Source organism: Talpa occidentalis, unplaced genomic scaffold, assembly GCF_014898055.3.
Source record: "Talpa occidentalis isolate TD23 unplaced genomic scaffold, MPIMG_talOcc4v2.1 talOcc4.11, whole genome shotgun sequence".
Classification (NCBI taxonomy): domain Eukaryota; kingdom Metazoa; phylum Chordata; class Mammalia; order Eulipotyphla; family Talpidae; genus Talpa; species Talpa occidentalis.
In genome coordinates, this window is record NW_023601104.1 from 39,355,921 (window position 1) to 39,370,161 (window position 14,241).

At 50.8% G+C, this 14,241-nt stretch overlaps 1 protein-coding gene and 1 long non-coding RNA gene across 2 annotated transcripts; both read right to left on the reverse strand.

Annotated features, from left to right (window-relative positions):
- Window positions 1-2,168, reverse strand: LOC119238214 (uncharacterized). The gene is made up of 3 exons (XR_005123504.2): window positions 1,914-2,168; window positions 1,082-1,292; window positions 1-268 (listed from the first exon to the last, which is right to left on the reverse strand). It is a non-coding gene; the product is annotated as an uncharacterized LOC119238214 (long non-coding RNA).
- An 8,655-nt stretch (window positions 2,169-10,823) lies between these two features.
- On the reverse strand, window positions 10,824-12,493 carry LOC119238868 (ribonuclease pancreatic-like). Its single transcript, XM_037502961.2, has 2 exons — window positions 12,400-12,493; window positions 10,824-11,507 (listed from the first exon to the last, which is right to left on the reverse strand). The coding sequence occupies exon 2, from the start codon at window positions 11,477-11,479 to the stop codon at window positions 11,042-11,044; it is 438 nt and encodes a 145-aa protein (XP_037358858.1). The 5' UTR covers window positions 11,480-11,507; window positions 12,400-12,493; the 3' UTR covers window positions 10,824-11,041.
- Between the last annotated feature and the right edge of the window lie 1,748 nt (window positions 12,494-14,241).

The following is a 14,241-nucleotide window of genomic DNA, read 5'->3' on the forward strand; positions in this document are numbered from 1 at the left end:
CCCATTTTTATAGCACACCCATTTTTATAGCAGCATTATTTACAATAGCTAAGATCAGGAAACAACCCAAATGTCTAAAAACAGATGACTGGATCAAGAAGATGTGGTACATATACACAATGGAATATTACTCAGCAATCAAAAAAGATAAACACATGCAGTTTGCAGCAACATGGATGAAGCTAGAAGGGATCATGCTCAGCAAAATAAGTCAGAAAAAAAGAGAAAAATACTGGATGGTCGCACTCAGGGCAGGAACTTAGAAAACCTAAATAAGAGACCAAGAAAAAGATTAATCAATACAAAGTAATAATCAAAATCAACAAGCAACTATAAACCAATGACAAGGTGGGGGGAGGGAGAGGTGAGGAGAGGAGGAACTAGAGTCAAAATAAGGGGGGGGGTGCAATCGTATGGGGAATATAACCAAAATGAAAATTCATACATTGTGCAAAGATGAAAAATGATGTAAGAATTATATAAAATAAAATATTTTAAAAAAAGATGTTTCTCTACCATGAAAATGTACCTAGATCTACATGACCAGTGAATTCTTTGGTGAGCCCAATCTAAAATGGTGGGCAGTTCCCTTCAGTGCTTTGTGATCAACCATTGGGTCTGCTACAAAGGGGGCATTAAATACTTACCCATGTTTATCTATCTAGATAAACATTCCAACAGGGAAGCCAGAAACGAAAGAAAGACCTGCCCGCGCAGCTTGTGATAAGGCCGTCACCTCCACCCTCAACACACACCCCCCGGGGAGCAGCGTGTGCCCCAAGACCCCGTGGGAAGGGAGCCCCAGGTCACTTCTCCGGAAGACCACACCCCCGTCCAGCCGCAGGTGGACGGGTGACGTGCCCAGGCCAGGAAATGCAAACTCCCCACCCGGACACCCCTCCCCGCGCCAGCCGTGGGCAGGCGGCACCCCGAGGGGAACAGCCCCTGCGGCTGCCAGATGCCCGCCCACCCCACCGGGCCGAACAGAAAGGAACCCTGCCAGAACCGCGTAGGGGGCGCCAGAGTCACCGGAGGCGAAGTCCGGCCCCGCTCCCCGCTGGACCCTCTACATTCCCCCTACCTTATTTCTAGCTGCTGCGCTTGGCCCTCTTCTGCTCCTGCTCTCTGCCGCAGCCTTCATTTTCGCAGCCCCGGAGCTCAGATGTGCCGGGTAAGCAGGCCCACCGCTCCCGGCAGGTGCCCACCCTCGGGCAGCCGACGCGGAGCCCTCACTCCCAAAGCCCATCGTTTTCACAGCCGCAGTTTTGCCACAAAGGCGGTCGGGGCAAACCCTGAAAGGAAGCAATCTTCCCTTACCCCCCCGTACCCCGCCATTTGCTGTCTCTGGACATCTCCGGGGTTTCTCTTGGTCAATGACCCCTGCAGCCATGACCTACACAGGTGAAGGGCGCAACTGCGCGCACCCTCAGGGCAGACACAGCAGCAACCTGTTCCTTCCTGACAGGGCACCCCCAGGGCTGACTGAGGCGCTCCTTTGCACGCACCCCCTTTGCTCGCTCTCGATGGCCCCCACAGCTCCGCTCCCTCCAGGGGACACTGCTCAGTCTCCGCTGTCCCATGAGGGGCATCTGGCTCTTGGGCCTCCTCCGGGCTGTGTCTCAGCACAAGCCACCCTCAACCCCCACCCCCAAGTGTGAGCACTCTGAGGTCTGAGACCCTCAGCTCTCTTGGGGGGACCCGCCCAACCCCAGGGGTACTCACTGCCATCCCCGCCGCACCAGGTCTCACCACCGCTGCCAGGCAGCCCCTGCCTCAGGCCAGCCCTTGGCCCGTGGGCACGGCCTGGCCATGGGGACCGCTCTCCCCGCAGGGCCTCTCCAGTCGCCTCTCTCTGCCATGGGCTCCCCCACAAGCCAGGGCCCCACCCACCCCGAGCTTCCTCGGGCCCTCACCATCGCTCTCCAGCCAACGGGCCTCGCCCAGAGGTGCCACGAGGAGGCTTCGCTGCTCTGGGAGCCCCGCGTCTGCGCCCCCTCACATTCAGGGCTCCGGACATCTGGGGCCCGCCTGTGCTGTGCTGAGAGGCCTTTTGAGACTCTGCCACCTGCTGCTGAGAACCTCCCCCCAGGCCACTTAAGGCCACCCGGACTCTCCTCTCCCGAGGCACACAGAGGATCCCCGCGCTCCCGGTCCCAGGCACCACGGAGAAGGTGTCCCCCGCCCCAGCCCCCATTCTTTTGGCAACTTTGTAGTGACAGATGAATACCAAGCATTGTCTAGCAAGATAGCAGACTCATGGTTCAGGTATGAACAGGCCTGTGTGACTCAGAGAAGGATCAACATCGTCCTTCCCAGGGCATCCCTCACTGTAAGGGGGCATTGTGCCTGTATGTGGCCAATCTTTGGGATTTTAATCCACCTACATGGGAGCCATCAAACTTCACACATATTAGCTTGGCCATTGAGTCCATTGCAGAGGTGCATCCTCTGCAATGCATCCTCCCTTGTTTCAGGGTAATAAAGTCTCCGTGGAACTTGCTGATGCTTCTGCTGAACTAAGTCTAGGCTCCAGCTGGAATTCACGCTACATCCTGTCTAAGACACTACTCCTAACCACACAGACAACTCAGCACCGGCTAGCCCCTTAGGGTGTTCTGCCTCTCTCCCTCTCACATACTACTCACCTGCCCTCTCCTGGTCCTCCCATAGGGAATGGAGCCTCATGATCACCATATCTCAGGCAGAGAATTTGTCCTCACTCAGAATTATTAGACTCCTGTTGAGAAACCTGACCTAATATTATTTGTAGATAGTACAACCATATGACCATGGGGTATCCCAAACTGCTAGTGGGTGTGCGTTCTAAGGCTTCCGACCATCTGCGTGGACAAAAGCAAACAAAACATCTTAGTGTGAAATATCTTTAATAAATTTGCGGTGCATAGAGACAAATAATAAAACTAATAAAGACTAATAAAACTCCAAGTATTACACATCCCTTAATGGATATTGCCCAGCCAAACAGTTCTTGGCCAAAAGGAGCACAGTTGAGGCCCAAAAGCTTGTCAAAAATCATCATGGTGGCAGGATAATGGGTATTATCTGAATTTCTTCATGAAATCCCCATAGTAGCGAAAATGGTTGTCAGACATTTCTGCCCTCCCACCATTTCTGAACAACTGTATCATCCTCTTCAGACAAGAGATCTTAGCTATTGGAAAAAACAGAAGAGACAAACTGTTCGTGAGCCTGGTTGGAAGCACCTTATCAGGGAGGACTAACGACAGTGTCACAGCAGCAGAACTCCGGGGAGTTAATCATTGGATTAAAGAATGCCGCAGTCCAGCATTACCTCTCAAGTCCCTGCTTCGGGTGCCACTTGCCAGGGACCAGCCTCCCACAAAATGTCGTGTCAGGAGTTCCTGAAAGGATGAGACGGCCTAGGCTACATGTTAGGGGCTAAAGGGAAGGGGATTAGGTAGTGAGAAGGCACTGACACTGGATGAGGTGCACATATCTTCTGCCGAGAGACTCAGCAGGTCTTTATTTATTCATTTTTAGTAATCAGAAAAATTACATCATCATGTGCAAAGCAGAAACAATTAGTGTGTTATATTCCCATGGACTACTGGCTCCTATGGGTTTCAGCTAGATGGTAGCCTTCAAGGTTAATAGATTAAAAAACCAAACCTAACAATAAAACTTATTATTTCAGCTAGACAATTACCTAAGACAGTTGACAGCTGCCAGTGCTTCCCTATCAGCTAAAGCCTAAGCATCAAAAGACCATTCAATTCATATGGCCTTCAGCCGGAGACCAGCTGCTACTCAGCTATCAGAACTTTTTCTACCTAGAAACTTCTCAACACAGTTAACTTCATTTAAAAACTTTCCTAAGAAACTTCTAAATAAAAAGGAACTTCTCAAAAAGCAAAAGAAGGACTTACTATAATAGTTGTGCTGCTGTGCTTGTCAGATATGTACAATAAATCGTCTCTCATTATCAAGCGGCCCAAATTGTTTGATAACTAATTTCTAAACAGATAATTTTCCGTGCCATCCACCCAGAGTCTGCTGACACGTACAATCCACTGCCCAGTATACTCTCTAATATATTTTTCTCTCTCTATGACCAAGAACAAAAAGCAAAGGGATGCCAGATCTTCAGCCCCACGGTGTGAGGCCCTTTCTCTTAGCTGCTTGTCAGTATCCTATCTGGCTGGGGCAACAAGACCCCCTGCAGCAAAAGAAGTCTCCTGCCCAGCATTTTACTTCATATGACAAACAACTACAAAAGGGCTAAGGCTTTCAAGGGACACCACGATCCCGGTTCATTATCCCCACGTCGAAAGACTTCCCATTTCTTGTTCTGTCTGTTCCTGCCACACGCTGAACAGCTCAAACCAGGAAAGAAAGGAGTTCCATCCCCTGAGCCCTGGTTTGAGGACCCCAGGCACAGGTTTCACTGTGCTCTGTCCTAGGAGCTGAGGGAAGATGAGAGGGTCTGATGCTGTCCAAGTCTGTTCTCCAGACACAGAGATGGCTCCCAGTTCCTGCCTCCACTCGGCCTCCAGACCCTCTCATCTTCCCTCAGCTCCAAGGACAGAGCACATTCTCCAGATGTCCTTCTCCAAATTATGAACCTTGAGTCTTCTTTTTTTTTTTTTTAATTAGTGGTCAGTTCTCATCCACATAATAGTTTTTAAAGTGAGACAAGTACGTAGGTAACCAACCTATAGAGCTTGCTTGGTGACTCTTCCTCTGTGTAGTAACAACCACACAGGGACACATTCCTTATTCTTTGGTCCCAAACAGCTTTGTTGAAATTGGTGTGGGGGTGGACATCTGGACCACCGATCTCATTCATAGGTAATTGCCTTATCTCTCTGAGTGCTGAGGGACATGCTTGATACCCCATGTGTCTGGAGATGGTGTGTTGTCCACTCAACACCTCTTTGATGGCAGAACGGTCCTTCTCACCACCTTTCCTTGCAAGAACCACTCTGAATGGCCCAACTGGGAAAGGAAGGCCCAGGACCATCTAAAGGGAGGTCAGACATTGTCCAGTGCATCTGAGCGAGCATAAACCAGACATTGATAAGAGCCCAGGAGTGGTGAAGATGACACAACAATGAAGGACAAGTCTCCTGAGCTCTGTCTCCTTTATTGGCCAAGGGCACCAAGACCAGCTGGCTCTCTGGTATCAAGGAGAGGTTATTAGTCATCATTTCGTGGAAGGAGCTAGAGTGGGAGGAATTCAAGGCAGTCTTCACAGGAAAAGATATGTTGGGAGGGACTTTTCATGATAAATATTTTTTCATTAAGAAATAGGAGTGGACAATTCAAGGAGAAACATTTCCGGAAAGAGAAGTAGAGACACGTGACACAGAACTATGTTTCCAAAACAGTAAATTTCCCCATGTCACTGGGAGGCAGGGGCATTGCTTAGGCCAGCATAGAAGTATCTTAAATGCCATGTAAAAGAAGTCAATATGTAAAAGATGGACAGTTACCCTGAATTCAGAAATGAAAGTGACAAGCAATGGAAGGATCTTCCTCCGGCCTCCCACTGCAGGAGGAGGCCGAGGGCCAGAGCCAGTCCTGCCTTGGCAAGGCCTTGTTAGCAGGAAGAAATCAGCCTCAGGTCCCTGTTTCCAGGGACAGCAGCAATCTGTGGGGGCAGGAACCCTGGATTGGGGAACCTGCTGTGGGACACACAGTCAAAGGGGATCTCTCTCTTCTCTTGGCTCTGGATTTCCCTTCAGATTCCCCCAGCTCATCTCCTGCCATGGTGGGAGAAGACAGAGATGCCTTGCCTTGACCCCACTCGTGATGGTAAGGACTGGGGATTCACATTGAGGTACAATTGGGAGCACTGTCCTTTTGGACCAAGCAGAGTGAGGGCCAAGAATACAGGGCAGGCATGAGCAGGTCAGGGCTCGCAGCTCTGTTGTGTCTGTGGGGGACACTGGAGGAAAGGAAGCCTGTTTTGCAGGAAAGGACCCCAGAAGGACAATTCCTCCAAGCAGTACCTTCCTCTCTGAAGGGGACTCCCTGAATGAGGGACTAGTTTTAAAAAGTGTTCAAAAACCATAGAGACCACAGAATCATTAACTAGCAGGAGATACACCCTTTGCCAAAACCATATTTTTAACAATGACAAATGAGGAGCAGCAAGTTGGGTATAGGGTGCGCTTGTCCTGCGATAAACGGGTGCGGTGCACACAAACAACTCCGCACACACACTAATATAAGCTGCTAGAAATCGCAGACTGTAAAAGGACAAAACAAACTGAGCACTCATCATTTTCAGAAACAAAATTGGGACCAAACAAAGACAAGAGGAGGCATCTTCTCACTGTGTCCCCTTCCCAACGCTTGACGCCCACCTGGACCATCCGCGCGCACCGTCCAGTGGAAACGCCCGGGCCACTTCACACCGCCCTGCTCAGCGCCCAGGCGGGGTCTCCAGCAGAGAAAGTCACCCTGAAGAGATGATGCAATGACACCTGAAACCCCCAAAATGAGCAGCCAGATTTGGCCTCAAGGAGAGACTTTGTTCTTGGCACAAAAAGGGGGTGAGCTCTGGGGCGCTGCTCACTCCCCTGGGTCCCTCTCCACTTCCACTCTACTGCGGGCAGCTCCTCAGTGTGCCCATTGCTGTCTGCTAAGAAGGGTGTTTGTTATTATCCCGCAGCAATAAGTTAATGAGACAAAGCTTGTGATCCGAGTTGCCTCAGAAGGGTAAGAATTTTGCACTTTTTCAAAAGACCTGTTTTTGAGATATTTTAATCACACGTGTGTGTCTGTTTTTCTGTTGTTTACCAAGGCTCAAAGGCCTATTAAAAGTTAAAGCCCCGGGCCTCCCCGGTGGCACAATGGGTTAAGAGGCAGCACTATGAAGCGATCTGCAGCCGCTGCAGCACGAGTTCAAACCCTGGCCAGAGAAGTGACCCACATGGCGCAGCAGATCTCGCCTGCCTAGCCTGTGTTCCCCTCAGCAGTATATTTCAGTACATCTGCCTGTTCTACTCCCCACTCTGTCTCTGACGAATCCTTTCACCTCCCGCATCTCTTACCTGCACCCCAGCTCTTATGTGCATAAATAAATAAATCTTCAAATTGAATAAATAAAAGATAAAGCCCCTCTCAGGCTAAGTGGAACAGCCTGCGCATTCTCATCGCAGCAAGCCCATGGCGCCCTCTAGCGGGCAGTGCGGCAGATGCACCGCTAGAGGAGAAAGAGGTGGAGCCGCCAGGGCAAAGCAGCAACTTGCCTAGATCAGGACCAGAGGCTTCGGAATTTTTGATAGATTGGAGCGCCAGATCAAATTGACACAAAGCATCAGCCTAAGGTGCGGCCAAGTCTTCCCGAAATGGATGTTCGCCCACCCCCACCGCGCACACGGCGCACCTACCTTAAGTTGTGCTGACGTGAAGTGAAACTCAGCCGAGTTTTGTGCCCTTCACCCACTAGGCTGCCTCTTAATTTGAACCATGAGCTACCGTGGTTATAGCATTTTCTGGAGACAGAGGGGGTAAGGGGGAGTAGAGGTGTCCATCTGTGCCCAGCTGGAAGGCTTCCCAGTTCTGGAGAACAAGGGGGACGGCCTGAACATGGAGGAGAAGGAAGCCCCTATTTTGGCAATGGGCCTCCCCAGTCCTGGCCACTTCCCACCCACCCTACACCCCCAGTCCAGGGGCTTGCAAATGAGCACGTGGCAGGTGTATCTAATTACAGCCTGTCCTGTGGGTAGGGGTTATGTAGTGGCACTAAAGATAGAACAAAACCCATTCTCTTTTCAAGAAAAAAGAGAGACCATATTTCGTGGCATTATATTGCTTTCCTCCAGGTAGAGGTGACAAAATTGAGGTAAACAGCGAAACACTGTTTATCACAGAGCAGGGCTGCTGCCGGGGAGACCCTCACAGAGCTGGTGTCACCAGTGTCTCGAGGATGGGGTTTGTGTGAGAGTGTAGTGGAACAGGGTAGAGAGACTGCTTGTTCCCAACACCATCCTATCAGATGAACTTTCTAACCATTTATTGAAATCCATTTAAGTGAACTTGGGGTGGGACCTGGGAATTTGGAGATGATTTGTAAAGACCCCATGAGACTGTAACGGGCAGCCCAAATTGGGTCAGGGAGACATAATTCCACCCTGGGCCCAGGCTGTGACCTGTCTCGTGCTGCCTGGAGCAGTGTGGGCTCCACGGGCTTAAGGGGAAGGGGAGGAAGGAGGAAGGGGCAGGACAGCATGAGGAGGAGGAGGAGAGACCAACCATGTCCACTAACATCAGCTGTTTACTTCAGAAAGAAATTGCTGCCTCCAACCTAGTATGCTGTTTTGAGGATCTTGTCTCTGAGATGCCAAATCCAGCAGGAGGACAGACAACCAGAAGGTTGAGACTGTTCCGCTGGCACCTCAAGAAGGTAATGGAAACAGGACTGGGAGAGGATGAGACCTTCCCCATCTCTCATCAGTGTGCTTCCTGTGCCTTCTTGCCGTTCTCAGGAACATTCTCACTTCCTCTGCTTTCCTGTCTCACCCACATGGTGTGCAGATGCTCGTGACACCTGCCATTTCTCTCTGAAACATAACCTGCTGGTGGAGGAAACCCACGATGCCAGTCGGACATGACCAGTCAGTGTTGAATTGCACATATCAGCTTCCAGGAGACTCTTCCTCTTCTGAACCTTGTCGTTTTTATTTATTTTTTTTTTATTTTTTGAAAAGATTTATTTTATTTATACAAGAACCAGAAGACAGGCCAGATTGGCGGGAGGGTGAGAGGATTCACCAGAGACAGAGTGGGGAGCAGAACAGGCAGACTGACTGAAATACACTGCTGAGGGGAGCAGCGGGCGTGACAGGAGAGGTCTGCGGCACCATGTGGGACACTTGCCGGAGGGCCGGGATTGAACAGGTGCTGCGGAGGCTGCGGACAGTTCACAGCACGGTGCTCAACTGCCTGCACCACCAGGGGAGGCCCCCTTTATCATTTTTAGAAAAAGCACCATCTGACCATTTTTGCTTTCAAGTAGATACACATGTGAAGAAGTTACAACTCAAGATTTAACTCCTGAAAGGGTGAGCAAACCTGATGTGTGGGCTAGCAGCACAGTCCCCAGAGCAGATTCCAGGGTGGCCATGACTGAGGTTCTCTCCTGATATGTGCTGACCCTGCCAGGACAGGTGTCCTCTGCCCTCTGCCAGGAACCCCTACTCAGGGCATGTCCCCGCCCCACCCCACCTACTCTCCTGTGTGCAGGCCTCTGCCTGGATCAGTGATACCCAGAGAAAGGTCCCCAGGGATCCTGAGGTGAGCACCACATGAGAGCAGGTGAATGTGAGACCAACATGCAGCCAAATTCAACCTGAGCCTGATAACACCCCCTCTACCTTGTCCCCTTAGCAGGAGAGAAAATGAAGAGTTTGGGGGTTAGTTAGAAGAGTAAGATAAACTGAAGAGTAAGTCTGGCTAAAGGAAATAATACAAGCAGAGTCTTGAACTTTCCTTCACACCCTCCCCACCCACCAACGCACCCTGCCCCCATCCTAACTAAGGAATGAGATCCCCATTTCCACATCCAAGGATCCCAGCCCCTCTCACCTGCAGGTCTTCTCCTCACACAGATACCCCCAGGCCTAGGGATTCACGGGACTAAATAAGAAAAGCACAGTCACAACATTCACAAATGCTAAAGACAAAGACAGAACTGGCCCAGCTGTTGAATGGCCTGTCTCTCTCCAGGGGCAACTGTAAAAAGGGTCAAGGGAAATGAAGAAGTGGGGACAGTAGAGTCCAGTCTTCTCAGTGCCTGTAGAGAAGGGCTGCCAAGAAGGGAGCAGCGTGACCACAGGCCCATAGGCTGGGTCATGGGGAAGAGGCGCAGGGGAACTCAGGGAGCAGCCAGACCCCACAGTCCAGAGAAGGAGGGAGACATGGGAACTCCCTTCTGGGGGACCCAGCAGCAAGAAAAGCAATGGCTGGGCAGCCGCAGCCCTGGCTGTGCCGAGATGAGGAGCAGGGGAGGGGCAGGGCACGGGCCTGTCGGAGGCTCCAGAGGCTCCTGTGTCCGAGGCAGGGGTGACCTCACACCAGGGATGAGCAGCAGGTGGCACATTCACCACCCCCCACGCTGGTGTCCTCCCCAGAGGCAACTGTTCAAGCACCCCCTCCTCAGACGACCATCTGGGGCACTGCAGTCTGGGGCTGCCAGTTAGAGCACGTGCACAAGCTGGAACCCACTTGCCCTCAATCTGATGATCTCAGTCCCTTCTGCTCCAACATTTGATGTTTGGCTCTTCAGTAAAGAGCTTCCATATTTCTGACTTAGTACTAGCTCACTCAGAGAAAAACAAAGTGGAAATTTAGCATCATAACTTCACAGATCCCTCCTCCCTACCCTGAAGGTGAGCAGGGTCCCCTGACATCCTGCTGTTCTTCCCTCTTCAGGGATTATTGTACTTGAGCCTCACCCTGTGTCAGGTCACCCAGCAGGACAGTGTCCCAGACTGTATCTCATTTAAAAGTTTTTTCTTTTTTTTTTTTAAGAGATAACATTGGTTTTCATACCACATATGACTCGTGGTACAGGGTCACCCCTTCTTTATATGTATGTTACCAACCACACCCCCACCAGGTCACCCACAATCCTATAGCTCTCTTCTATCTGAAATAGCCCACACTTAAAATTTCATCCTGGCTTCACAGAATCTCTAGCAAAGGAATATTCTCAGGTCACTGACAACTAGGGTCAGAAGAGCAGGCACTTGATTTCGCCTCATGTTGCTCCCCAGAACTCCCTGATTCCCAGCTCTCAGCTGGGAAGCATCACACAGACAGGCAGCTTCAGGTTGCAAGTGTGTTTTATTGAAAGAGGAGGTTAACATGGGGCCCCACACAAGCTGTGTCTCACTCCCCAAAGCCATGTGGTGCAAGCTTCAGGCAGGGATGCTGGTGGGGGATGGCCAGGAGCCCAACTTGGGTTATTCCCATTTGGGCAAAGAGGGAAAAGCTCGGGAGAGTGGGGGCCATGGGGATCGTTGGAGGTGGGGTGCATTTCTATCAGGCCTTAAGTCTCCACACGATCAAGGTGTATGGGCTCACCCCGGTCACTGCAGGCAATGGTGATGTGTCCTGTTTCCAGAGTGGTGGTGTAATCCAAGGGCCCCCGGCTCATTGCACAGTATATGAGATTCATTGGGGAAGTGCTCCTGTGGCAGTTCATGTTGCCATTCTTGCAGCGGACACTTGGCAACTCGCAGATAGCCTGGACAGCATCCTGGGACGCGCGCACAAATACATTAAAGTCTCGGTCGAAAATCTGCCTAGCCCTCATTTGATTGTGACAGTAGGTGGAGGGAATGATATTATGGCGTGGATGGGATTCCAAGTGCAGCCGCTGGAACCTCACAGGCCCAGTCTCCCTCAGCGAGGAAGGCTGGGCCTCTACCAGCACCAGCAGCACCAGGACCAGCAGTGAGAACAGGACGAGGGACTTCAGAGCCATGGTGGCCGCGCTCCGCTGGAGGCCCCACCTGGGAGAGGAGAGAGGAGGAAAAGCCGCCCCTTAGGAAAAGGACCCCGCTGGGCTCCAGGTCACAGTTACCCCTTAGATCAGCAAGAAATCACCCTTTTCCCTGTGAGATCTGCCAAGTTATCAGACACTGTTGTTCTCAAGAGCATTTTCTCCTGCTTGCTAGAGAAACTCCAACCTCCCCGCTGTGGGTGAGCGCCAAAGTGCCAAACCCTGGGCTCCCTGGTGGTGCAAGGGGTTAAGACACAACCTATGAAGCAATCCGCAGCCTTTGCAGCACGAGTTCCATCCCCAGGCCGGCCAGGGAGCAACCCACATGGCATAGCAGACCTCTCCTGCCTCGCCTGCTGCTCCTCTCAGCGGTGTATTTCAGTCAATCTGCCAGTTCTGTTCTCCACTCTGTCTCTGGTGAATGCTCTCACTGCACCTCTGGCCTGTACCCCAGCTCTTGTATGCATAAATAAGTATATCTTTAAATAAAGTCACCAAACCCTGGCAGTCCTGTGACTACTGAGGTGTTTTGATGTCAAATACATGTGTACCCTGTGCTCAGCCACCTCAATAGCAGATCTTTTCAAATAAACCATGGGCTGTCCTGACACTCAGGATCAGGCTGACAGAGCCTCCTGTCCTCCAGCTCAAGGACACTCAACCCAGGCCTGACACTGGCCTCAGAGAGAGATGCCACGTGCTGCACAGAGAGAGGCTGGCCTCCCCCACCCTGGAACTGTTTCTTCCCCAGCCCCGCAGGGTCTCTTTGCAGCTGCTAAGCTCTACCTTGCACCCTAGCTCTGCCTGGCCCAAGCTGCCTCAGCGCTGTCCTCTCCCCTCCTGCTCCTGCCTCTCCACCCTCAAGCAGAAACAGCTCCAGAGACCACCTGGTGGGCACTCACCTGGCTTCTAACTTGGTCTCTGGAGAGTGGAGGCCAGTTTCTGAATCCAGGGTCGCTGGGGGTTCAGATCTTATAGAAACTACAAGGGGTGTGGCTGCAAGAAGGGAAGAGTGGGAGGAGCATCAGAGGTTGAGTCCACAGGAGGAGGAGGATAATGTGACAGGGGGGATTTGCCCAGGCTTCCCTCTGCTGGGAGGAGCCTCTCTCCCATGTGGATCATCTGGTTGCAGGTTCACCAGAAGGAACAGGAAAGATCATACAGCACTGATGCCTGAATCCCAACCTAGCCCTGGCTTTCTTTTTGTGGCCATTTTCAACAATTAGCTCTTGAAGTAAACGAAGTGCCTGTAACTTGTGATCTCAGGGGAGTGGGGGATGGAAGCCTCTCTCTGTCCAGGAGTCCTGGTACAGATTGGACTGGAATCCACATCATCCATAGTAGTTTTCCTGGAGACAGAGGGAGAAGAGAGGTGTCCAGCTGTGCCCACATAGAAAGGCTCACCATTCTGGAGAAAAAGGGAGGAGAGCCTGAACCAGGAAGAGAAGGAAGCCTCTAATTTTGCAGTGGGCCTCCCCAGTTCTGGCCACTTCCTGCCCACCCTTCACCCCCAATACAGAAGGTTGAAAATTTTTCTTGGCTAGTTTACTATAGTGACAATTTGTCCGGGGTGTAGGGCAAAGTAGAGGAAATAAAATAAAACAAACGCTAAATCACTTTTGGAGAAAAAAATAGAGAACATCTGATTTCTTCCATCCTAGAATGAGAATTGTTTAATTTTAGTTTGATGTTTTCTACTGAGTGCCAATTTAAATAACTCAGACAAAAATATAACAAAATTCGGGCCTCCCCGGTGGCGCAGCGGTTAAGCGCGGGGTTGCGAAGCTGCCCGCGGCCTCTGTGGCGCCGGTTCGATCCCTGGCTGCTCCCCGGCCACCGGAGGAGGGTCCCACATGGCGTGCAGACCTCTCCTGCCGCCCGCTGCTCCCCTCAGCAGTGTACTTCGGTCCTTCTACCTGCTCTGCTCCCCGCTCTGGCTCTGGTGAATTCTCTCACCCTCCCGCGCTTCTGACTGTACCCAGTGCATGTATAAACAAAACAAACAAACAAACCAGCAAACAAATAAATAAAGCATGCCTCTATTAAAAAAAAAAAAAAAAAATATAACAAAATTCTCCCTCTGTTCTCTGGATTTAGACAGCCTCGGCCCAAATTCTAATGTGGCACCTTAAGAGCAGGGCAAATTATAGAATTTAATTTCCCTCTCTGAATTGCCTCATTTCTAAGCTGGGGTTGTTCACTTGAACCTCTGAGATTTGTTACTAGGACAAAATAAAGCAGACAGAATCTTAGAGCAGTGCCTAAAGCATCAATATGTAACTATGTGATTGATGACTTGGGGGGGAGATTGAAAAATTCCTTAAGACGTGAGTTAAACAACAGTAGGCTGAGCCTTCTGAGATGCTGTCTACACAGGGCGCAGTCTAGGGACACCACACTTGCTTTGCTCAAAACCTGAGCTGTAATTAGCAGTTACCTTTGAAGCTCTGGGAAGAGAAGAGAGAGACCTGCTAGGAAGAACAGAATGCTTTAAGTGGATTTTTTTATTATTTTGAGATGATATCCAAGAAATCTATATAGTCAACATTATTGTCTTATGTGCATGGATTTGGATATGGACGTGGGTCAGGGAAGACCTGGTGGGATTTTAGCTTTATGCTCCTTCTCTCCCCCACACCCCAAATCTACTCAGGTTTTGTCTGTTCTTAGTCTTCAGAGCCAAAGGGGATCTCTCTCTTCTCCTGGCCATGGATTTTTCCTTTGGATTCCAGCAGCTCTTCCTA

Excerpts from the sequence above, each read along its gene's own strand:
- LOC119238868 (XM_037502961.2), bottom strand. The coding sequence starts at position 11,479 with ATGGCTCTGAAGTCCCTCGTCCTGTTCTCACTGCTGGTCCTGGTGCTG.